The 23,959-nt window shown below is 39.1% G+C and overlaps 1 protein-coding gene across 1 annotated transcript; it reads left to right on the top strand.

The window, feature by feature from the left end:
• The first annotated feature begins 823 nt into the window (after positions 1-823).
• On the top strand, positions 824-21,532 carry GPR37 (G protein-coupled receptor 37). The gene is made up of 2 exons (XM_012474028.2): positions 824-2,632; positions 19,614-21,532. Exons 1-2 carry the CDS (start codon positions 1,610-1,612, stop codon positions 20,430-20,432), a joined length of 1,842 nt encoding a protein of 613 aa, XP_012329451.1. The 5' UTR covers positions 824-1,609; the 3' UTR covers positions 20,433-21,532.
• Positions 21,533-23,959: the final 2,427 nt, after the last annotated feature.

Consider the following 23,959-nt stretch of genomic DNA (forward strand, 5'->3'; position numbering starts at 1 on the left):
ATTTCCCACTACTTCATGAAAAACAACTACTTCCACTGTGCTGTGGATGCTACGAAGTAACCCATGGTAGGTGTTAAAGGTGATGGTTCGTCCTGAGCATTCTCCCTCCGCATCCCAATCCCGGAACTGGTAATTCCCTATGACTGACACCTCTGAGCTCCCATTCGCTCCTATCTCACCCTGGGGAATACCTGAGAAGGTGAGCTTTCACCTTCTTGCTCCCCGCGCCACCCCCACCCCCACTCCCACCCCCCGCCCAGCTGAAGCTTGGGCATGCGCACCATCCGCGACAGATTGGAGGGGACCCTGCTGCTCTCTCCTCTGCTACCCTCCTCCCTTCCCTTCCCCACCCCACTCGAATTCCCGTTTTCCCCCACTCCCCATTCCCGCCCCGCACCCGCCCCCAGCCCCGGCTCCGGGACCTGTCTGGCCAGTTTCGACATCTAGGGAATTAACCTGTCCCGCCCATCCCTAGCCTCAAGCCGCGCAGGCTCCGCGCCTCCGCCCTTGTTCCCTCCGAGCTCCTCCGAGTGGAAGCCGCTACAAATGACTTGAATGAAACGTGTGTGGGTTTAGTGAGTGGTGAACCACCAGGGGATCCTGTCTCCCCACAAACCAGTATCTCTCCGAGGAGGAGGCGAAGGACGGGGAGGAGGCCAGGAGCCGAGCGTCGGGCTTCGGGGGCGCGCGCAGCGGCTGGAGCGCGGGGAGAGGCCGGGCCACCTCCCCTTCCTGGCCGCGCACCGCCTGGCCCGCGGCGGTTCCAGGCACCACCCTCCCCGCCCGGGCAGCGCCCGCTGTGGTAGTGACGAGCTCCCGCGGCCGGCGGCACCGTCCACCGACGAGCAGCGCCCTCTTCTCCCACTTCTCCCCACGATTCCCTTCTCTGCGGCGGAACGCCGTCCAGCAGCCCGCGTCGCCCCGTCGTCAACTTAGAGCTGGAGGAGAAGCAACTTTGGCAGTGGCGGCGGGGCTGGAATCCCGCTTCTCCTCGGCAGCAGTAGCCTCGCAAGTCGCTGGGGCTGGGTGGGGCGAGAGTTTTGCCGGTGCATCAGCGCTGCTTCTGATGGTTTGCAACCTGTTTCCAGCTAGCTGGGAGCGGGGTTGTGACTGCCAGTCGTCTGGGGGAGGGGGACTTGTTTTTCTTTTCCTCTAGAGACCTCGGCTTGCAACTGGATAAAGCAGTGTCGAAAGGATGTAACTAGGCAGAGCAACTGTTATCAAGAAGGCCACCACCCCACCCAAAGGCAGTGCGGAGCCTGCTTCGTCCGGGCTCCCCGAGTCGCAACGTTAATCAACATTCAGGTGTAGATTGCAACTTTCCAAGGTCAGCGGCTGGGAGTAGCCCATTCCCTCTACAAACCTTGGAGCGCCCACCTCGCTGGGACTGAACTTGGCTGAGAAATGCACAAGATGCCAAACAAGGAAGGATTGTAGGGGGCGTGTGTGTGACCCCCAAGACCCATCCTCCGCTATCCCCGTAATCTCCGGTCCCCGCTACCAGGCGGGGGTGAGTACGTGACATGTGCCTAACTCTCAGCAGCAACTTCGGCAGCAGGTGTCGATCCTAAGCAGGAGCCGCGGCTGCCGGGTGTGCCCTCGCCAAGCCATGCGAGCCCCGGGCGCGCTTCTCGCCCGCATGTCGCGGCTGCTGCTTCTGCTACTGCTCAAGCTGTCTGCCTCTTCTGCCCTCGGGTTCGCCCCTGCGACCAGGAACGAAACTTGTCTAGGGGAGAGCTGTTCACCTACAGTGATCCAGCGCCGCGGCAGGGACGTCTGGGGACCGGGAAATTCTGCAGGAAACGTTCTGCGAGCCCGTGCACCCAGGGAGGAGCAGGAGGCGGCGGTGCTTGCGGCGCTCTCCTGGGACCTGCCGGCGGTCCCGGGCCGTGGCCCGAGTGCAGGCAGAGGGGCGGAGGCGTCTTCAGCCGGAGCCCCGGCACCTCCAACCAGGCTGCCTGGCCCCTGGAGGTGGAAAGGTGCTCGGGGTCAGGAGCCTCCTGAAACTTTGGGGAGAGGGAACCCCACGGCCCTCCAGCTCCTCCTTCAGATCTCAGAGGAGGAAGAGAAGGGTACCAGAGGCGCTGGCATTTCCGGGCGCAGCCAGGAGCAGAGTGTAAAGACAGTGCCCGGAGCCAGCGATCTTTTTTACTGGCCAAGAAGAGCTGGGAAACTCCAGGGTTCCCACCACAAGACCTCACCCAAGACGGCCAATGGACCAGCAGGGCATGAAGGGCGGACAATTGCACTCCCAGGCCGGGCGCTGGCCCAGAATGGGTCCTTGGGTGAAGGAATCTATGAGCCTGGGGGTCCCCGCCGTGGAAACAGCACGAACCGGCGCGTGAGACTGAAGAACCCTTTCTACCCGCTGACCCAGGAATCCTACGGAGCCTACGCGGTCATGTGTCTGTCCGTGGTGATCTTCGGGACCGGCATCATTGGCAACCTGGCGGTGATGTGCATCGTGTGTCACAACTACTACATGCGGAGCATCTCCAACTCCCTCTTGGCCAACCTGGCCTTCTGGGACTTTCTCATCATCTTCTTCTGCCTTCCGCTGGTCATATTCCACGAGCTGACCAAGAAGTGGCTGCTGGAGGACTTCTCCTGCAAGATCGTGCCCTATATAGAGGTAATGCCTTCCAGGGGGTCTCAAGCTATTGGCTTTGTCTGTTTCCGGGATTATAGCAACAGAGAACTGCTGCTGGATGCACCAAGCTAGCTGAACGCCTTTGCTTATCTGGAGCCCTCTTTCATTTCTCTTTCCAGTCATTTATGCATATGTGTATATACAAAAAGAGGCAGTTTCGCTAAATCACCTTCAAATTCATCTGCACCTGGGCTGTAAAAAAATGATGATTCACAATATATGTAATTGTTTGGAGTATAAATCTATCTCCCTGAATATGGTGATATGTATATTTCCGATTTGGCACTTGTTAGAGATTTTAGGGTTAAATAAATGGTCAGCCCACGGTTGTCATCATCAGAGCCTACAAAAAAAAAAAAAAAAAAAATCATTAGCATTTATCTACTAGTTATCTAGTGCTTCAATGTGATTTTTCCTCCGAGAAGATTATTGCATTTTTTCTTAAACACCAAGGTTGGAGTAACATTATTTTTACAAAGAAAGAAAGGAAATTATGTTTCTTTTGTCAGTTGACCTCATGATATATTATTAACCTCTCAAATTAGTTTAAGTGTCTGGCTGTCTTCCATACTATCCCATCTAAATTCTTATGTCATTTGTTTCTTTTTCCTTCTTGATTTCTTAATTGTGTGTGTGTGTGTGCGCGCACACACACACACGCGAGCGCACGTGAACTTAAGCAAAAATAAGACTTTGGCCACCATGGCACAGAATTTGTTTAACATTCTCAAATTTATACATTTGTCATTTGTGATGGGTGTAAAAATTGGCTATTTTCAGGGCTTGACCCTGAAACTAGAAAATTTCTTGAGAAGGGGGCACATCGAGGTTCCAAACTTTGGAAACAAAAATCATGTGGAGTGAAATTGAGGTGTTTCATCCTACAGCTAGTGTCCTGGCCCACTATTGTGGTAGGTGGAATTTGCTCTTTAAATGGTCTCTCTTTAACACCAGCTCTTGGAAGGGGCCCAAGTGTTTTGCTGTCAGTTGTGTTTTTAGCCAGCTGGCCCCTGATTTTCTCCATTCAGACTGTCCGTTTCATTTATGGAAGCAGAAGAAGGGAAACTGTAAACATTCCACAGCCCCTGATCCTGTCTGGCACCAGGGCCTGTGACACTATGTTCAACATTGTTCCAGGCCTAAAGCTGGGGGATAAGTAAACAGAAAACAGTACCTACTTAGATGGAGCAAGGCAAGAAACAGTAAATAAGACCCTCTGTTATCCTGACGGGGATCAGGTGCAGGATCATTCCATGACTACAAAATCAGCTGTTGCTACTTTATCAGCATCCCGGATTTCTCGTTGGCAAGCTGGGCGTATCTCTGAAACATCTACTTTGTTTGGTAGACAGTTCATTTTTGAATTGTGAAGGTGGTAGTTTAACTCATGTTAGAGAATATGTGTCTATTTACCAACTACCTTTTCAAGGTCAGTTTCAAATTTATTTTTTTTATCAGAAGAAATTGACATGCAAGAAAGAGAGAGAAGTATAAAGTGGACAAGAGAGGTACCTCAATGAAAGAGAAGTGTATTGGTTTATCTCACTGGAAATGTACTGGACGTGTAGAAATCTGTATACGCTAGAGGGAAAGACAATAGGACAGAAAAAAGAAATTGGGGAAAGAAAAAAAAGTTTTTGAAAGAACACCTTAAAAGAAAAGAATATCAAATTCAAGAAAGAATATAAAAACTTTGGTTAGTTTAATGAGATATAAGCATTTTGAGCATTGGCATTTATTATGTACACATTTTAATTTTCTTTCTCCATAATTCTGAGTTTTTATAAACGTAAAGATACTTTCATTTGTGTTTCACTTGTTAGTTTAGCTCCTCAAGAGTGCTTTTTTATCTTTTATTATGAGTAAAATCTCTCTTTTACTCTCTGTATTTTTGCTTAGTTTTCCCACCATCCTAATAGCATTCTGTATTTTTCAGTTAGTAGTGCAGGGTTGGTTGGTTGGTTGGTTGATTTATTTATTTATTTATTTATTTGAGATGAAGTCTTGCTCTGTCACCCAGGCTGGAGTGCAGTATCGCAATCTCAGCTCACTGCAACCTCTGCCTCCCAGGTTCAAGTGATTCTCCTGCCTTAGCCTCCTGAGTAGCTGGGATTATAGGTGTGCACAACCATGCCTGGCTAATTTTTGTATTTTTAGTAAAGATGGGTTTCACCATGTTGGTCAGCCTGGTCTCAAACTCCTGACCTGTGATCCACCTGCCTTGGCCTCCCAAAACACTGGGATTACAGGTGTGAGCCACCGCACCTGGCCATAGGGGTTATTTTTCTTAGAGAATCATGAGATTCAAAAGAATCAAAGATTTCTTAGAGAATCATTAGTTTATTTTTTTAAATTAGAGTATAATATACATTTTATTGCTAAAATAATGAACATCTTAATATGTAGCATTTCTATATTCCTACCTAATCCATATCACTCTGAAATAATTTTATAATATTTTATAAAAATAATTATTGGAAAATGTTGTTGGCTTCATAATTCCTGATAACTGAGAATAAGAACTACAGTCCAAATCTCAAAATAAAAGCATTTCTGTCTCCAGGAGGCACTGATGTTTTCACCAAAGTAAGAGATATTTAGTATCTCTCCTATGTTGGGTTCCTGCAAAAGCAGACCCTAAGATGTAGATTTATTGGGGCATCAAGTTTATTGGGTTGTGCTCTCAGGTTCAATACCTATTAGGGAAGGAAGAAAACAGGATTGGGCAAAGGGAGAAGCTGAATTGTGATGCAATTGTCACAAAGTCCTCAGCTGACAGCATTAGGAACTTTAAGGTTGGATGTCCATGCAGAAATATCCTAAACTGAGGCAAGAGGGCTCAGCCTTTACATCTCTTCATGGACTAATCTTTATATGTAAGGCATTGGATGTGAGGCTGCTCCCAGGATGAGGCACAACCTTGAGTTGGTTGGATCTGTTTGGTCAAGGGCAATTCCCAGAGAGGGATGCAGCTAAGCACCATCAACCAATAGCCCCAGCAGCTGGAGAAATCAGTGCTTCATTCTCGAAGGACTTTGGAGGGAGCTGTCTGGGTGGAATCATGGCATCCACTACAGTAGATTTTGAGCAATCATGTTAAATCAGACATAGATGATGTTTTAATCCAACTCCTTCATTTTTAAGATGAAATATGAGGCACAGAGACTATCCTAAACATATATACCTAGTTAGCCACCAGACCCTTAGTCTCGATGCTTCGTATTTATATTTGCTGATTAGACAAACATGTATGAAGCACAAGTTTTAACCAGTGAGTGTTTTCTTTTCCTTTCTCCTCCTTGGCATCTTAAAAAAATTTTTTTTATCCACTAGACAGGAAAAAAATAAAAACTCATAAACATCATTTGTTATATAATTAAATATATAGCTTCTTTTATTCTTAAATTTCATCTTGTTTCTCATAAACTGTCCGTAAGTTCTGCAATTGGTAGTTAATTGAAATTTTTAAAATTGCAATAATCTGAGATAACTATGCTTTTTTAATGTGCCAAACATGATTACTGTAATGACCAAAAAGTTATATAGGTTACATTTTATGTTCTTAAAATCATAAAGTGTGTTAGATTAGTGAAGGACATTACAAATATATTTGTTTGAACTTCCTCCAAATCTTCCAAAATTTTGCCTCTGACCTCAAGACTTTTAAAAATTGTTTGACATTTTGTCTCCTTTCATATTTCTAAATTCTGCCTTTCCTTCACTTGTTACTTTCTTATATTTATTTTATTTCTTGGCTATTTTTCCTGTTTTTTTAAACCATGTATAATACCTTCTTATTTATATGTAGCATTTACCATTTTCCAGTAACATATTTAACCTTTTTCAGTTTTTATTTTTTAATTTTTCATAGTTAATTTTAAATTTTATCCTCAATTGATTATGACTGACTTTTACAGTTTTTCTCTCTCATCTTCTCTTTTGCTTTATTTTTTTCCTACCACAATTCTTTCTCCTCTACAGCTTGAGTGTTAGCATAATCTGAAGGGAATCATGGAATTCTGGGGGAGATTTGGGTGTTTGTAGAAAAATAGGAGATATTTCTTGAGTAAAAACTATACAGTTTGTAATTTGCATTCAACTCCTCTTTCTATTTTAATTTGTTGGCCTAAAGCTTGAGAATAGCATTCAGCTTCCAGGGTCTATTGTGAGAAGAAAGTTTTATGATGTTCCATATTGCTGTGAGTAAGAATGTTCTGGGAACTGTTGTAGTTGATGACTTTTCCTGTTCTATTCCAGGATTATGACATCTTTATGGCCTAGTAGTAAATCTCATAAAGACCAAGGACAAATGAAATGGTAGGAAAAGCCAGATAGGAGAGAAGAAATTTTGGATAGGTGATGGCCATCCTCCTAGACACATCATTTTAAAGTGATTTATTACATAGTCACAAAAAAAAACTATACTCAAAACAATAGTTTTATATGTAGTGTGCTTATATGTGTATGGGGGGAGGTGGAGATACATGTGGGTGTGGGTTGCAATAGGAAAATGGCAGAGGAGTTCCCTACCATACCTACCATTCACTTAGGAATCTAACAAATGTGTAGAAACAAATAATAAGGGCTAGGTGTGGTGGCACACCCCTGTAATCTCAGCAGTTTGGGAAGCATATGCAGGCAAATCACTTGAGGCCAGGAGTTCAAGACCAGCCCGGCTAACATGGTAAAACTCCATCTTTACAAAAAATACAAAAATTAGTGGTACATGATGGTTTACGGCTGTAGTCCCAACCATTCAGGAGGCTGGGGTGGGAGGATCACTGGAGCCCTGGAGGTTGAGGCTGCAGTGGGTTGTGATCATGCCACTGCACTCCAGCCTGGGTGACAGAGTGCGACCCTGTCAAAAAAAAAAAAAAATCACATAATTCAAACATCGAATATGGCAACTGAAACAGCTCTTTGCTCATTATTTAATGTAAGTCAGAATCAAGGTATCATCTGTCCCAGATCCTAGATAACAGATTAAGGTCTGTTTGGACACTAACTGGGAGTTTTAAATGATTGAGATTCTCTTTAGTTTAAAGAACTCACACCTTCATGTTGGTTGTAGGGTAGAAGGCTTCAAATAATTATAATGAGATAACCCCAGATCTAACTGTACTTTTTATTTTACTGGGATACAAAACTTCTGCACAGAGGTGGAGGGAGAATAAAGGGAACATGTCTTACCAGGGCTTCTGGTCTGGGGATAATTTGTGACAAGTCTAGAATCTTTTCTAATGAGAGGGGCCAGCTTCTCCAATGGCTTTAGAAGTATTGGTTTTAAATTGAGTGGAACAAATGGCTCTTTGATTGCCTTAGAGCGTAGCTAGCACTGACAAGTAAGAAAGGAAGGGTTTTTGGAGGTTGAAGATGGCAGTGCCGTACAGCTATCCGATTCTACACAGATTTCCCTAGAATGCCTGCATTCAAGTACTAGAACATTTATCATGGCATATGGTAAATTTTCTCTGAGAGGTGGATTAGCCATTAGGTATTCTGCTGGACTTTTAAGTGGAAACATACTGTTTTATGAACAATTTTAAAGTTACTAATAGTATTCTCAGGGAAAATGTACTCAATATATGAGAATGGTGCTGAACAAATGTTTTATGACATCCATTAATCTTTTAGTAATCATTTTCTATATTCCCATGCAAATGAAAATATTTAGCTTATGACTCTTAACAGGAAGAAAAGAGTTTCTTAGAGTGTGCTTTTATTTATAATTCCATTCCTAAATGGTGTATGGTGAAGTTAACTGAATTTGGATCTTAGACAAGACAGAAAAGCTTTATAATATTCAAATAAGAAATCCAAATAGTTTCCTTAGCTATTGATTGTAATGAGAATGTATCCTTTTCTAAAGCTTGTCAATGAAGTGTAAATAGGAAAATTGATTTTTTTTACTTGCCTTCTAGAGATAATTGTGTGGCCTTCAGCTTTTAAGAATTATGTATAAAACAGCAGCACCCAATAAGTGATTAAAGAACAATATGAATAATTTATTATTTTCTGTAATCCTTTTCCATAGATGTCATCATTCATTCATTGTTGACCATTCATTGATTTATCAAACATTTACCTGGCTTTTCTTCTCTGTGAGATACTATGTTAGGAGTAGGCAAGAGAAGAAGGCAGTAGAGGAAGCGGGGAAAAGATTCCAAAGATGAATATCACAGATGAGCCACTGCCATTAAAAGTACAGAAAAGTAATATTCTACACCATGATGAATATTATAATAGGGGTTTGAACAAAGCATCGTGGAAGCTCAGAAATGGCACTGAAATGGGTCAAGTCACAGTTGTACTTGTTATGACCAAAGATGGAGAAATTAAAGGGAAAACTGTACTCTCTCCAATTATTTTCAATCATATTCTTACTATTATGCCCATACAGCCTAGATCCATGAAGAAAAGTTACAAATATGAAAATCTTTTAATTCTTGCTTTTTTGTTTTCTTTAGTTTTCCCAGGATAGAAATAATAATAATAATTGGCAAAACAATTCAGCAGATTGTTCAGTACTAGAAATTTCTTTTAAAATATGGAATTTGTGCCAGTGCCTAGGATAACTATCTCTTCTTTACAGTTAGTCCTCATTAGTTATAAGGACACTAAACAAATCAAAATTAAACACTTTACTTAAATGAATGGTTTATTTGGCAGTGTAATAACAGTATATTACATTGAGTGAGTCCTTTTCTTCTGAAACTATCAAAACATATACAAATTGTTTAATTTGACCTTAGAGAACCTAAGAAAGAAGATGGACAAGGGTGATACTTTAGACCCCCTTGAAGAGTCTTGAAGAAAGGGGAGCATAATGAATGGACTTCCTCAAGAATTGGATTAATCTCTCAAGCACATAATTAGAGTGAAGATTTTGAGCTCCTGCGGGCTTCCAAGGTATCCTGTTATGTCAGCAAAGTATCCTTCCACAGAGACAAGGAAGCAAACATGTCTGCAGAAGTAAAGCAGATATGAGCTTATGAGTTTACCAAAGGCTGAGTGGATGAGGGTCTACCTTTGCTTTCATCCTTAGGCTGCATGAACCTTGATACAATTTTACAATTTTTACACCTTTAATGGCGTTCGTCTTATGTGCTGCAACCCGATTTAACAGTAACCCACTGGAAGCACATGGACCTGTGTCTGGGATATAGATTGTGGGAGAGGGATGGGAAGGCAGCTATGCAGTGCCATTTGTCTCTGCCTCTGCATTTCTGCTCCATCCTCCAGGGATACGTCTGTCATTTCACTTCCCAAGAATTGACCTGCCAAGGTCCAATAATGAACTCAACCTTGTTGCCAAGACTAACTCTTAAATATCCTAATTGGAATAGTATTCTTAGTGCCAGAAGAGATGATCTCATCCAAAATTTCAGAGTGGAGTCGAGAATGGGATTACTGCAACCTCAGATATGGAGGGTCTTTTATTATTTGCAAAGTAGGTATAGATACTTTTCATAAAACTACCATAAAATGCAGGATATGATCACTGTGCCAGCCTTGTTCTTGAGACAGAATACTTTTGGTTTGTGAATTTGTGATAGTTTTCAGTGTTATCTGTCTGTACACTTGAATGGTTCATAGCATTCATTAATGAGGCCAAGGTCATTGATTTGACCCTGCCTAGAATGAGACATTCTCATTAGGTCTGTGACTCTACTCAGGGATGTTACTTGTTTTTTCTCTCAAAATAGCCCCTTCCTCATCAAGTCCCATATTCAGGACGTTTCTTTACTATTGTCTCCCTAGTTCAAATCTTTTTTATGTAGGAAAAGCATCTGATAAGCCAGTTCACATCAAGATATGAGATTTAGAAATAACTGCCTTCTATAATAAGATTAAATCAAGAAAGAAACTTCCTTAACAGACTATCAAGAGTGAAATTTTGGTTAAAAGCAGATAAATTTTGTCTTAAAATATGGTTTCTCGATTTCATTAAAATCATGATGACCTAACTACAAATAATTTTTAGTTTGAGTCCACAGTCATGCAATCAGTATCATTAGTCAGAAAGGGAACTAGGTAAAAATTTGTTACCACTTTTTGGAAACTCATCAGAACCCCAAGGTAAACAACTGAAGTTCCAGGTCACTTTAAGATTGATTCGGAGCATCATAATAATATCAGACATTGAAAACTGGCCTGTGGGCTTGGGGGAAATATTACATTTTGAAATGATTTTGTAAGTACTGAGAATAAACATGGAATCTTTAGAATTTAATATAGATGGTTTATATCTTAAGACAAACTGATGCTAATCTTGCCTTATTTAATTTTTGTTTCAGTAAACACCTGACAGATTAATAGAAATTATCACATGTTAGGTTGTAGTTAAATGAATTTTTTAACCATGTAAGGAACACACTGTGCTCTAGATGTCATAATTGGTAAGAAACTTAATTCGAGATAGGATTATAAAAGGAAAGAGTTCTTAGGGAATCAAGACAAGTTTTGGGAGAATATGTTGATTTTTAAATAGTCTTAAATGGCTTTTAAAATAAGTAAAGCATGATATCAAGCTTAGGCAAAAGAAAAGAAGGTGGAGAATGAGGCAGTAATGACAATTGATAGTCGATGCCTTCACAATATTTTTCTCCCCACGGCATTGGGAATTACGTATAAATGGAATAGTCTGGGTATAATAGAAATAAATGGATATTTATTATATGTGAATATGTCAGACTAAATATCAGTTGATAATGATAAGAAGCCTTCTCTTTCTTTGACTGTGCTGCCAGAGTTTCATTCCAGAGAGTGCACAAGCAGTGTGTGCGTGCACATAAGGGGCGAGGAAAGTCTCTCCTTGCTCTGTTATTGGTTTAGAAATATGAATTGAAGTGTGTCATTGCCATAGTGTCATGATCTGCATGCACTCCAAAAGGAAGACCTTTTGGAAAAGGTCATCTTATTCAGAGCAGTCTGATAAACAGTGGCTCTGATAAATGTGCTACCCCACTCGTGCTCATACAAGTATCTCCCATGGGAAGTTGCCCTGAAGTGCTACAAGGACAAGGGTAATGGAAAATGCAAGAAGAAGCCAAAGGCATACCAGCTCCAGCCATTTAGAGGTTCTACCCTGTGCTCATCCTGCTCTTTTCCTGACTAGTTGTTAGGCCTGTAACCACTGACATAATAGGTTGTCATTCACGGCCCAAATGAATGGGTTTTCTTAACAATAACTCCCTTGTTTTGAGGGTTACTTGTAAACAAAGGAAAGCACATAAATAGATGCACTTAAAGATTTTTTATGTAAAATATAAGCTAGGCTAGAATACAATTATCGAGACCTTGGTTAGACATTTTCCTATTTTATAAAAATCGGTATGTTCTAGTCACTTCACTGTACTTGAACATGTAGATTCAATTTCATAGGAAGGAAATTTTGCAGAGAGGGATATTGTTTTGTTTTTTCTTTCCCTATCAGTGTTATCATTGATTTGTGCCAGAAAGTTTTGCAAAAGACACAATTTACTTTATGACTTATATTTTATGGGATCTGTGCTATTTCACATCTTACTCTCATTTTTAATCTTTTTGTTTGTTTGTTTGTTTTTTTTACTTGTCTGCAGTAAGCTTCTGAGAAATGCAGCAATAGCTAAGACAGGATCTCCGTAGATTACTGTTTTTCATAAAGCATCCATGGGCTCTTTCTTCATATAATTTTGAGTGAACAGAGATTTAATGTAGTACAAAGTGGTGATGGTAGCCGAGGTTCCGCAGGTCCTAATAGTTGCTTTGAATTAGAAACTTGAGCAGTGGGAAAAATGAAATCTATATATATCTTGACTTATAAAGTATGCTTCATACCTTAATTGTTAAGTATTTTGCCTTATAAGTTTCTTTCTGTTTGTATTATTTTTTAACAGAAACCCAGGAAACCATGGGACTTAAAATTACCTTGCAATGGAAAGAGCAATACATTTTTTTCTTATTTTATCAAGAGACAGCTTCACTCTGAATCTTTCTCCAAAGTCATTCATTGTTGCCATGTAACTTACTGACTGGGTTAATTTCTCATCAGTGGTGTAAAGTAGCTGTCTTAAGTTGGACAGCATAGGTGCTGAACCAGAATTTGGGACTCATGATCTCCTAAATGTAAGTTTAACAGAGCGACAAAATATTTGAAAGCTGAGGTATATCTATGGTTCTCATAACTACCGAGTTGGATTTCTTTAAATTCAATCTTGCCAGTGGTGATAAGGGACTAGATGAGGAAATGTATCATTTCCATGCAGGTGACTGTATTTGTACTCCTTCATTATCCTAACCAAACTACTTGTTTTTTGTTGGTTTCTTTCTGTAACAAAACTTAAAAGGTAATTCAATAAGCCATTCACAGAAACTTCCATTATATTTTCAAAATCCTCCATGTTTTGTAGATTTCTATTTTTATTTTAGGGTGGACTTTCATAGTATATCTTATTAGCATCCACAATAAGGGGAGAAATACATATTACCTTGCTCCTTATTAAGAAAGCTGAGGCAAGGAGAAGATGAGAACTCATCTGTCAGGGTATTGAATATTGCTTGAAATATCTGGATCATTAAGTTGAGTCAGTTGCACCTTAAATATAATTAGGAAGAAATCTTTTTAGATGACTTCAGAATGGAGTTTGGTTAGAGTTAGAAAAACATTCAAAATATAGAATACAATAAAATTATTTTATAATATGAGTGATTTGCCTATGATTTAGTATTCATTCTTCAGTACCTTATAAATCTCCAAATTAGCAAATGTTATGATAGCATAAATTTTACCTCTAAAATTATCGTATCATTATAATATGGGAGAAAATTTATCTCTTTATTATCTCTGTATTATCATAGAAGAGAAAACTTAAGAAATCCATTCAAACTGATTGATTTATTTAATGATTTTATAAATGACTAAAGTAACATACAAAGCTAATGACAGTCCTTCCTGGGCTATTTTTTTTCCTACACAGGAGCAAACTTTTACAACTTTATGAGGGTTACTGCGTATGTCAGGAGCAACAAAAAGTATATTTAGACATGAATTCTGGGTGGTCTTCAAGTTCTCTTGCCTTTTCACACCATCCTTGTATCCCACAGATTTAAATAGATACTTCAGTTAAAATACAAATCATTACTGTCCTGGGTTGTTAATAACCAGTCAAACTGACAATCCCCAGGTTATCCTAGTTTAATCGACTATATAAGACATAGATGATGTTTGCAAAAAATTAGATCTTATCTCTTGAAATGCAACTATACATCATGAGAGGTTTTATGAATTGGTCAGCCTGTAAAGCTAGTTAGGCGTCTGTAGCAATTTCCCTAGGAGATATTGTGAAATTATGTTTGTCTTCCAATCTTGTTAAACTAGTGATTCTCAACTGCAGTCTCCAGGCATACATGGATATGTCCCAGATCAAGGGGAGTCACAGCAATCATGCCAGAAACTGTTAGTCAAGACTTTCTGCCTCGTAGACTGTCATGAGTCATTTCATATATAAAGCAACTTACTGGGTGCATGGTAGCAGGTGGGAGATAGTCAAAAAATTCTGTCATGGATTCCAACCCTCTTGAGAACAAAATTCTTGCTTTATTCATCGCTGTTCCCAGCAGCAGCTACACTATATTTTATAGATTATCTCTCTCTCTCTCTGTCTTTCTCTCTTAAAAACAACAAGACACAAACATATAGCATTGTGCTAATGCAGTGCTCTCTTTGCTAGTGATTTACAATGTTCAATAAGGGTATAATGATACTAAAATGGGAACAGTTTAGGGGTGATCAAGAAGAGTAACCCTAAACCCCTCACTTTCCTCATGTGCTCACTGCTCATGAGCCTAACTCCTCCACATGTGGACTGGGCAGGAGCTGAAGGAGCTTCATTGTTGTTACTCTGGGACACAAAGAAGAGCAGAACATTGTTGTTTGAAAGATCTTACAGTTGTTTATTTTGATTCCTTTGCCATCTCTGTATTCCAATGCCAGTCCTCTCAAAATGCTCAATATCTTATTTTCCCCAATAGTTAAAATTTTGTTTCTAATTTTCCTCTGATCTTGAAATTCTCAAAATTAATAGTCTTGTCTATGAAAAGTGTTTACAGTTCTGCTTTTGTTGCTGTTAATTATTCCTCCCATTGCAGTTTAATTAATAAGAGATTGCATCTTACTCATTCTGTGTCTCAGGATGTTGCTTCAAAGAACTACCCATCTAAGCCAATGCTTAACAGCTTTACTCCCAAGAGCATATTTCATGGTGATATTGAATTTTAGCAATCGGATATGGTCATTAAATGCAGAAGATCTGGCATTCCTGATGCAGTTTTATAATTGCACATAATTGCACTATTCATCTTGGTAGAATTTTTAATAAGCTGTATGTAAACAAGTATATTTCAAAATTGTGATAGAAATCTTTTCATGTTGCTCCAACATCGAGGAATTTTAATTACATGGGTAGATTTCATGTCTGGGTAAGCAGAAATTAGACCACCACTCATTATTCGGATGATTTTTATCAATTAATTTCTGAGGTGTGCAGTTAATTCTTTACACATGTTTAAAGCCTCCTATAAATAATTTGGAAAATTACTGACAGGGCCTTTGTGCATTTCTTGCTCTTTCACACCATAAAATGTAGTGCATAAGAATTTACAGAAAAAGATCTGAAGTAATATCACTGCAGGCAGTGGCAGCAGGAGAGAGTAGATGTCTAGGACTGGCATTTGGGCTGCAGTTGCTCTTGGCAACTGCATCTCAAGTGCCGTCTGCATTTGGAGCAGTGCTACTTTCTTCATTGGCTCCTTCAGCAACTCTCTCTGTTGCTCCTGTGACCTTTCTGGACTGTTTACCCTGTTGCAGCTGGATCCAACTGTAGAGAGTGATATCAGAGAAAAGTATAATTTGAAAACAGGATCCTTGATATAGGAGCTTTTTTTGAAATTTGTATATGAAAACTGGGAAGAATTCCTTAATTCATGATTTATCAGAAAGACTACAGATCACGTATCTTTGAGCCTTTGACTCCGTACTAAAGCTTTTGGGAATAGGACTGAAGAATTGAGCATCTTCAGATAAAATACAGTGTAGAATTCCTGATGATAAGTTGGAACACATGTAAATCTTGCTTAACATCTGTCCTGGCTTTTGTTATCTTATGAGATTGAAGGTAAAGAACCTGGAAAAACACTGCCTTGCTTTCTTAGGCAGTTAACATCTTCTAATTAAGATCGGATGTGCAGCACAGCCTCTGATATCTAAGGAGTTGGTAATCTAACACACCCATCTTAATACATGTCCACCCACATGCATTTGCCGTTACCTTTCATTAAAGACTTTGTAACTTCCTGGAGTTAGGCATGCAAATATTAGCATCCATGATAATTGATCTATATGTTTTCAATCTCTAGATTTAAAACTAGGGAGATTAATAGAGAAGATGCTATCTTTTGTGCATTGAGTGTTCTTTGCAAGTAATGATAGAAAACCACCAAGCAAATAGATGTTCTGAGCCTCTAACAGATTGCCTCTCCTCAGAGTCTTCAGTATTTTTATGTTATGAGCTTTCCTTTTAATAGAAATGCTATTCATGATTTCAAAAGAATGCATTGCATAAACTTTGGTGGCTTTGTATTTGTGCACTTACTCAAGTTATAAAGTGACAGGGAAACATGTACAAAGATTTGCCTTAGTGAAGATGGCACAGAAAGCTTTGCTGAGGGTTTCTGATAGTTTAAGATTGTTTTTTTTCCTCTCAGACTTAAGAGAAATGAATCAAAAATTTGAAAATCTAATATGCAAATGCCAAGTTTCAAAATTCTATAAATTAATGTACTGTAATTTCCACATGATACTGTTTGAGAGAGACTTGTAGAAAGCAGCCAGCGTTCTTAGATGTCTCCAAGTATGGCAATTGCTGACATTTAAAAACATGATCATAAGACAACTGTACAAGGTGGACCTCAATTTTAGAATTATTTTGTGCCTCCAGCATACATGCAAAACAAATTTTCATCAATGTAAACAATTATTAATTTGAAAGTTAATTATTAAAAGATGAAAGTGGAGATTTCTTTTTGTTATTTGAAGTCATATTAGGTTGATGTTTCTCATACCGATGTTTATGGGAGACATTCTGAAAAATTTGGAGAACAAGAATTGTCGTTATAAGTCCAATCATGACTCTTTATCTGCACTGATCTAGAGCTTTGCCAGTCAAATTTTTTTATATCATTAACACCTCATTATACCTCATTTTCAGACTATCTCCACTACTAGTTATGAGAGTAGTCAGGGCATAGATACAATGTCCTTATTTTCCATATTAGAACCAGTAGACACCGTGTGATATGTAGCATATAAGGAGGAAATATTTGACATTGGAACTCTCAGAATCCACAAGGCAAGTTGCCATAGTTCTGGGGAGAGTGACAGCTTGAATATAGTAGATAAACAACTAATGTTTTGAGTACTAAAATTGTATGACAAATGGTTTCCCTTTTGTCAACATCAAAAGCCAAAGGACTTTTAAAAAATTAGACATTAAAATTATGCTTATACACAAGAACAGAAAACCAAACACCGCATGTTCTCACTCATAGGCGGGTGTTGAACAATGAGAACACATGGACACAGGGAGGGGAGCATCACACACTGGGGTCTATTGGTGGGGGAGCTAGGGGAGGGACAGTGGGTGCTGGGGAGGTTGGGGAGGGCTGACATGGGGAGAAATGCCAGATATAGGTGATGGGGGGATGGAGGCAGCAAACCGCCTTACCACGTATATACCTGTGCAACAATCCTGCATGATCTGCACATGTACTCTAGAACCTAAAGTACAATAAAAAAAAATAAAAAATAATTAAACTTATTTTTTCCTCTACCCCTTTGCCAGGGAATGGCCTATAAATGTGCTTCTTAAATCTTACCACCAGCAGGCAGGGGAGAGCGAATGCACATACTCCATACACTCGAGTGTTTTTGGGATGCAGACCAGAGCATTCCATCCACCCAGGGACTTTTCTTTTTGTCCATATTTTATCTAAAACCTTATTAACATTTTACCTTCTACTCATTGTTCTTGTTTAAATATACAAATAATGGCTACATTTATTAAATATTAAATTACTTAAATTTTTCCCAAAATATGTGAGTAGATTTAATGCTGCTGGGTGATTGCTGTATTTATGTTTGACTTTGAGAACCATCCCCCGCATTTTGGTTGACTATGATATGCTTGAGGGAAGGGGCTGCTTCTGGTAACTTTCTGTTTTCCGGATACCAAGTATAGTGCTTGGCACAGAGTTGATATCAATAATGTATGCTTGTGTTGGATATGTATCTATTTATCCCATTCGAGTACATGTACAATGCTTAATAAATGTTTTGTCAGTAAATGAATGATAGCATGCTTACATTAGGAACATGTGTTTATATTCTTGGAAAGCCTCTGTGTGAAAAAAAAAATAGGTATATATTTTTGGTTCTTAACCTTTAAATGTTGATTTTTTTAGATGTCTGAACCATATGCGTATAAGAACAGAGCCTTTTTGAATACAGTTTTTCATGTGTTTATTGTCAAAGAGTTTTCTGATCCAAAATTTTCCTGTGGTTGGGATATCGAGACATCTTTTTGGCTCTTTTCTGCATATTTTCATGTATTTTTACATGTTCTATTTTTTTTGTTTTAGTATCTCCTATTTCTTGAAATTTGATACACATACCTATTTTATGATAAATATTTTATGTCTGATTGTGTATCTTTGGCATATAAGTTCATCGTGGCTAATTGTCTCTTGCATATTGTGATTTTCGATTTTATCAACTCATGTCCCTTGAATTTTAACTATAGGATTTTTTCAAGCCTGGTTTTGAAGTGCATTCTTCCAGAGAGGATTTACCTTTGATTTTACCAGTTGCCTGGGATTATTTTAAATTGCATTTTGGGTTTTCTGAGCCACATAGATCCTGGAAAATTTCACCCTAACACTATGTAAATTCAAGCTCCTGGTTAGAATTTGACATTTTTTCCCTCCTTTTCTCCCAGTTTATCCAGACCCAAATCCTATCATACAGGCAGATTTCTTCATTATTTCCCTCTCTTTTTTCCCTTTACACCTCCAAAGATGTAAGCATTTGAGGAGTTCCAAATTCATCAGGGGTCTTTGACCCAATCCCCACCCACATTGACCTCAGCTCTGCTTCCTGCCTCTGTGTACCTGGGAACCTTGCCCCGTTTTTCTAGCTAAAACTAACTTGAAACCCTCACCAGGACTGGCAGGTGCCCCTAGGGCAAACGTGCAGCATGAACAGGGAGGGGTCTCTGGCCTGTTTGAAATTTGTTTTCTTTTGAATTTTGGTCTCTGGAGAATTTTCTTGTTTTCCATACATGTATGCCTTTGAAAGTAATACTGAAATACTTTATTTTGCATTTAGGAAAAATTGGAGGAGCTCTCTAATTATTTAGTCCATTGGAGACAATAAATTTGCTCTGGACAATAAATAAGCTCTTGAGTGCTTGCTGTGTGTAAGGCACACGACTGACCCTTACACTGGAGAAACATGAGCATCCCGGTCAGTAATGAAAATGGGATATTCTGCACTATCCTAACTATCTAGATCTCCTAGTGGCAGACATTTTCATGGTGAATACAATTTTTAGTGTCTCTGGATTCTTATCTATAATACAAAGCGACTAGACTAGCTGATCTTTATGGATCCTTCCAGTCCTAAATGTTCTGCCCTCCATGACTCCCAAAACACTACACTACAGTTTGTTTTCTTTTTTGATGCTTACAATGATTCAGCTGACGTCCTGAGCTCAGTTACCCATGTCTCATTTAGAAAACTGTTCTGTCTCTTATTTCTATTTATGTATGTATTTATTTATTTTACTGTTTTGCCAATCTGCATTTACTTCCTAGTGCTTTGATCTTTCGGGGAACACCGGGAATAAGCGTCTTCTCCGTTCCCCCACAGGTCGCTTCCCTGGGAGTCACTACCTTCACCTTATGTGCTCTGTGCATAGACCGCTTCCGAGCTGCCACCAACGTGCAGATGTACTATGAAATGATCGAAAACTGTTCTTCAACAACTGCCAAACTTGCTGTTATATGGGTGGGAGCTCTACTGTTAGCACTTCCAGAAGTTGTTCTCCGCCAGCTGAGCAAGGAGGATTTGGGGTTTAGCGACCGCGCTCCGGCGGAAAGGTGCGTTATTAAGATCTCTCCTGACCTACCGGACACCATCTATGTTCTAGCCCTCACCTACGACGGTGCGAGACTCTGGTGGTATTTTGGCTGTTACTTTTGTTTGCCCACGCTTTTCACCATCACCTGCTCTCTGGTGACTGCAAGGAAAATCCGCAAAGCAGAGAAAGCCTGTACCCGAGGGAATAAGCGGCAGATTCAGCTAGAGAGCCAGATGAACTGTACGGTAGTGGCACTGACCATTTTGTATGGATTTTGCATTATTCCTGAAAATATCTGCAACATTGTTACTGCCTACATGGCTACAGGGGTTTCGCAGCAGACAATGGACCTCCTTAATATCATCAGCCAGTTCCTTTTGTTCTTTAAGTCCTGTGTCACCCCAGTCCTCCTTTTCTGTCTCTGCAAACCCTTCAGTCGGGCCTTCATGGAGTGCTGCTGCTGTTGCTGTGAGGAATGCATTCAGAAGTCTTCAACGGTGACCAGTGATGACAATGACAACGAGTACACCACAGAACTCGAACTCTCGCCCTTCAGCACCATCCGCCGTGAAATGTCCACTTTTGCTTCTGTTGGAACTCATTGCTGAAGGGCAGTACTTGGTTGGGTCATTTTATTTGTTTGATTTTCATATCCCGTGAAAGTTTTTAATTCATATTTTTCCTTATAGGGAAAAATGCAAAAAAGAAATAATAAAGAAATATTAACTGCTGTAGAACTGATTTTACAAATTAATATTTGTGCTTTGAAAAAAAGTTTCTATTTAGTTATTTAAGAAGAATGAGAAGGCCAATAGTTTTAGATGATTTTATCTGGTACGGTGCTAATATTTTATTTGAAAAAAGTTACTGCAACTTAACTTAAAATTCCTAATATCTTTTCTCCTTTTGAAAGTACAATTATTGTATATTGATTATAGCCATGTGATTTTGTAGGTTATTTTATATTTGAGTTGTGATTGAAAGTATGCTGTATATGGTATTGTGAGATGATTTGTACTTGGAAGCAGTCACAAAGTAGCACCAAATAAATTACACTTTATTCTTTAATGTCATTGTCAATCTACTTTTAACCAATATTCAATAAATCTTCTAATTGCCTTAAAGATCCAATTACTGGTTCTATGCACAATTTAAAACTGGCCTTACTATTTTATAATATATTTTCTTTTAAGGCAGGTAATCATTATGGTATAAAGCAGTTTTTCTAATAGCAGTATTTTATATGCATGATTCATAAAACCATATTGTATGTTAAAACAAAGATGTATTTTAAATATTCAGGTATAGATGTCAAATTACTTCTGAATATTTATAAAATATGAATAAATAGCAGAGTAGGAAGAAAGTTTCTGTTTTTTAAAAATTCACCTCTGAACTAGCACATAGAGTTACAGGTTTTCCCTTGAGGAATTATGGGCAGAATCAAGAATTTTTAAAATGCAATTGTCATCCGATTTCCTATGAACACTGACCTTTGAAGCTTTGTGAATCCTACGTAAAGCACTCTGAGTTCTAATTTTTCTCCTTTTGAAAAATAAACTTGACTAAATCTATACAACTTAATTTCTTTAAGTGCAATGAAAGTATAGGAGTGGAATAATAAATATTCATATATCTTTATGAGAACATTCAAATACTATCTTTAAATTGATACTTCATAAACTCTGAATAAAAAAACCTAACCTCCTCCATTGGGAGTATTTGGATCCCCTCTTTTCCCTCTTCGGGAGTTTAAATTGCAGTAATTGTATAGGATGCCTGCTGCGTGGGACACATGTCTAACTTGATGGCAGAGACCATGACCTAGTGACACGGTGATATGTAAAAGCTACCAAAGAAGATGAGGAGTTGAATGTCTGTCCTCAGAAAAATCTTGTTATAGGGGAACCTAGTTTTCTTGCTGGGAAAATGTATTTTCTGCTTGTTGATTTCTGTTCTACTCAGCATAAGTAAGTCAGTATTCCTTTTTCCAAATTATAGCATGATGTTATTTTAAAATCATTAAAGAGATTGGTGCAAATGAAACTCAGGTTAACTAAGTGGGAGTGCCCACGCTATCTCCCTTTTCCCAGTCCAATACTTTTCAAAGGGATTTTTCCCAACATTGTGTGTATTCATGGCATCTGCAGGAGAATAAAAACAAGGCACCATTGTCTTCTTACAGATCCCTGTAATAGTTATTTGGAAAAATTCTCAAGAGGACACCTGAGCTAGGTTTTGGCTGCTGAGCGGATCAGCAATTGTGATTCCATAGTGTCAATTTAGTCACTTTATAAATCAAGGAACGATGGAGCATGCCATGTAGAAAAGGTTCTATCCTATTACCTGAGTAACTTAAGGCAAATAGGTCACATTCTCAGATCTTACAAAATCAGGCAGGGGTGATATGGACAGGAAAAAAATAAATACGTAGACAACTATGATATAAGCTGGGGCTTGTTGGGTGCCTTAGGACGGTGTGAAGTTCTGCGATAGTTTGGAGGAGAGAAAATACATGTTGGATTAGAAGGGAACATGAAAGGTTTTATGAGATAACTGAATAGGTGGGCTTTTAGAAGGAGCTGATGAAAGATTGTGTGAGGAGTGGACACTTCAGGAGGAGAGAGCTAGTTTATAAGGAATAGAGGAAGAAATCACTGGGTGTCACTGAAGAATAAACAGTCCAGTTTGACTTCTGTGCTACGTGTGCATAGAAGCCTTGTGGAAAATATTACTGAAAATATGTATCAAGGCCATCTAATAAAAGGGCCGTGTTTTGAAAGATGTTTAGATGGTGGTGCTTCAGGAAATGGGGCTTTGCTTTTAAGGTTTTTGAGTGTGGAGAAATAGTATCACGACTCTGCAATAGAAAGATCAACGTGGGGCCGGGCGCGGTGGCTCACGCCTGTAATCCCAGCACTTTGGGAGGCCGAGGTGGGCAGATCACTAGGTCAAGAGATCGAGACCATCCTGGCCAACATGGTGAAACCCCATCTCTACTAAAAAATACGAAAATTAGCTGGGCGTGCGCCTGTAGTCCCCAGGTACTAGGGAGGCTGAAGCAGAATTGCTTGAACCCAGGAGGCGGAGGTTGCAGTGAGCCGAGATCACACCACTGTACTCCAGCCTGGCACCTAGTGACAGAGCAAGACTCTGTCTCAAAGAAAAAGAAAAGAAAGATCAACTTGAAAACAGTTTAAATAGGCTGGTAGGGGACAGTCTGAGCATGAAAAAGCAGCTAGGAAGCTATTATAAGGGATTGAACCACAATGGAGGCAGCAGGAACTTAAATTTCCATTTGCATTTATACTTGCCTTTCAACTTTTTGTAGTTGCAATGTTCTTTCTTATTGAATCCTACCTCTGTCAAAGTGGAGACTGTGATAACTCAAAATAAATTGTCCCACGTATAAAGTGATTTCAAAGTTTTCTCATATCTGGTGGTTTTCGCAAAAACCAATTTCTATAACATACTTAAAAATTGTTAATCATTTCTGTTCAACATTTCTCCAGCCTAGATCCTACCCAATGTCCTCCAATCCTCATAAAAAAAAAAAAAGAAAGAAACTCACATCTAAGATTAAGTCAGTAAAATTTCGATTAATCAGAAAACACTAGGAATGGCGTTTCAGTTACCTTAACAGGAATACTTTTGTGGTTTCAGTGTAGTCAATGAAAATATTTTCAAACTATATGTCAATATCAATAACTAGATATTATAATTAAATTATAATTATATTATAAATTATAATTAAATTATAATTAAATTATAATTATAATTAAATTTAACATTTATTTGATGGTTCACAATTTTGAAGGCTTTGAATGTATGACTTCAAGCAGTAAGAACGCTGGCGTGATGGCAGGAAGGTAATGGTGAACTGACACTCTGAGGGATCAGTGGTTGAGAGGGAAGAAGGTAGGAAGAAGAGCTTAACAGAAGAAAAGAGTCAAATCCTTACTGTTCCAGTTTATAGATGTAAGTAATTTACTGAACTCTAAGAAAATGCTGATACTTATTTTAAAAGTTGTATTCCTAATGTCTTTTTTTCTCATCAGTTTCTTATTTCTCATAAAAGTAAAATTAGAGTAAAAGATCCATTTCTTTAAAAATTATGTTGATATTGATTTTAGTA

Source organism: Aotus nancymaae, unplaced genomic scaffold (assembly GCF_030222135.1).
Source record: "Aotus nancymaae isolate 86718 unplaced genomic scaffold, 86718_ANA_hifiasm-v0.15.2.pri h1tg000002l, whole genome shotgun sequence".
Classification (NCBI taxonomy): Eukaryota; Metazoa; Chordata; class Mammalia; order Primates; family Aotidae; genus Aotus; species Aotus nancymaae.

Bases quoted from the DNA above. Each gene is read 5' to 3' on its own strand.
- GPR37 (XM_012474028.2), top strand. From the start codon at position 1,610: ATGCGAGCCCCGGGCGCGCTTCTCGCCCGCATGTCGCGGCTGCTGCTT. The intron at 2,633-19,613 runs GTAATGCCTTCC...GTTCCCCCACAG, and splicing joins AGATCGTGCCCTATATAGAG to GTCGCTTCCCTGGGAGTCAC.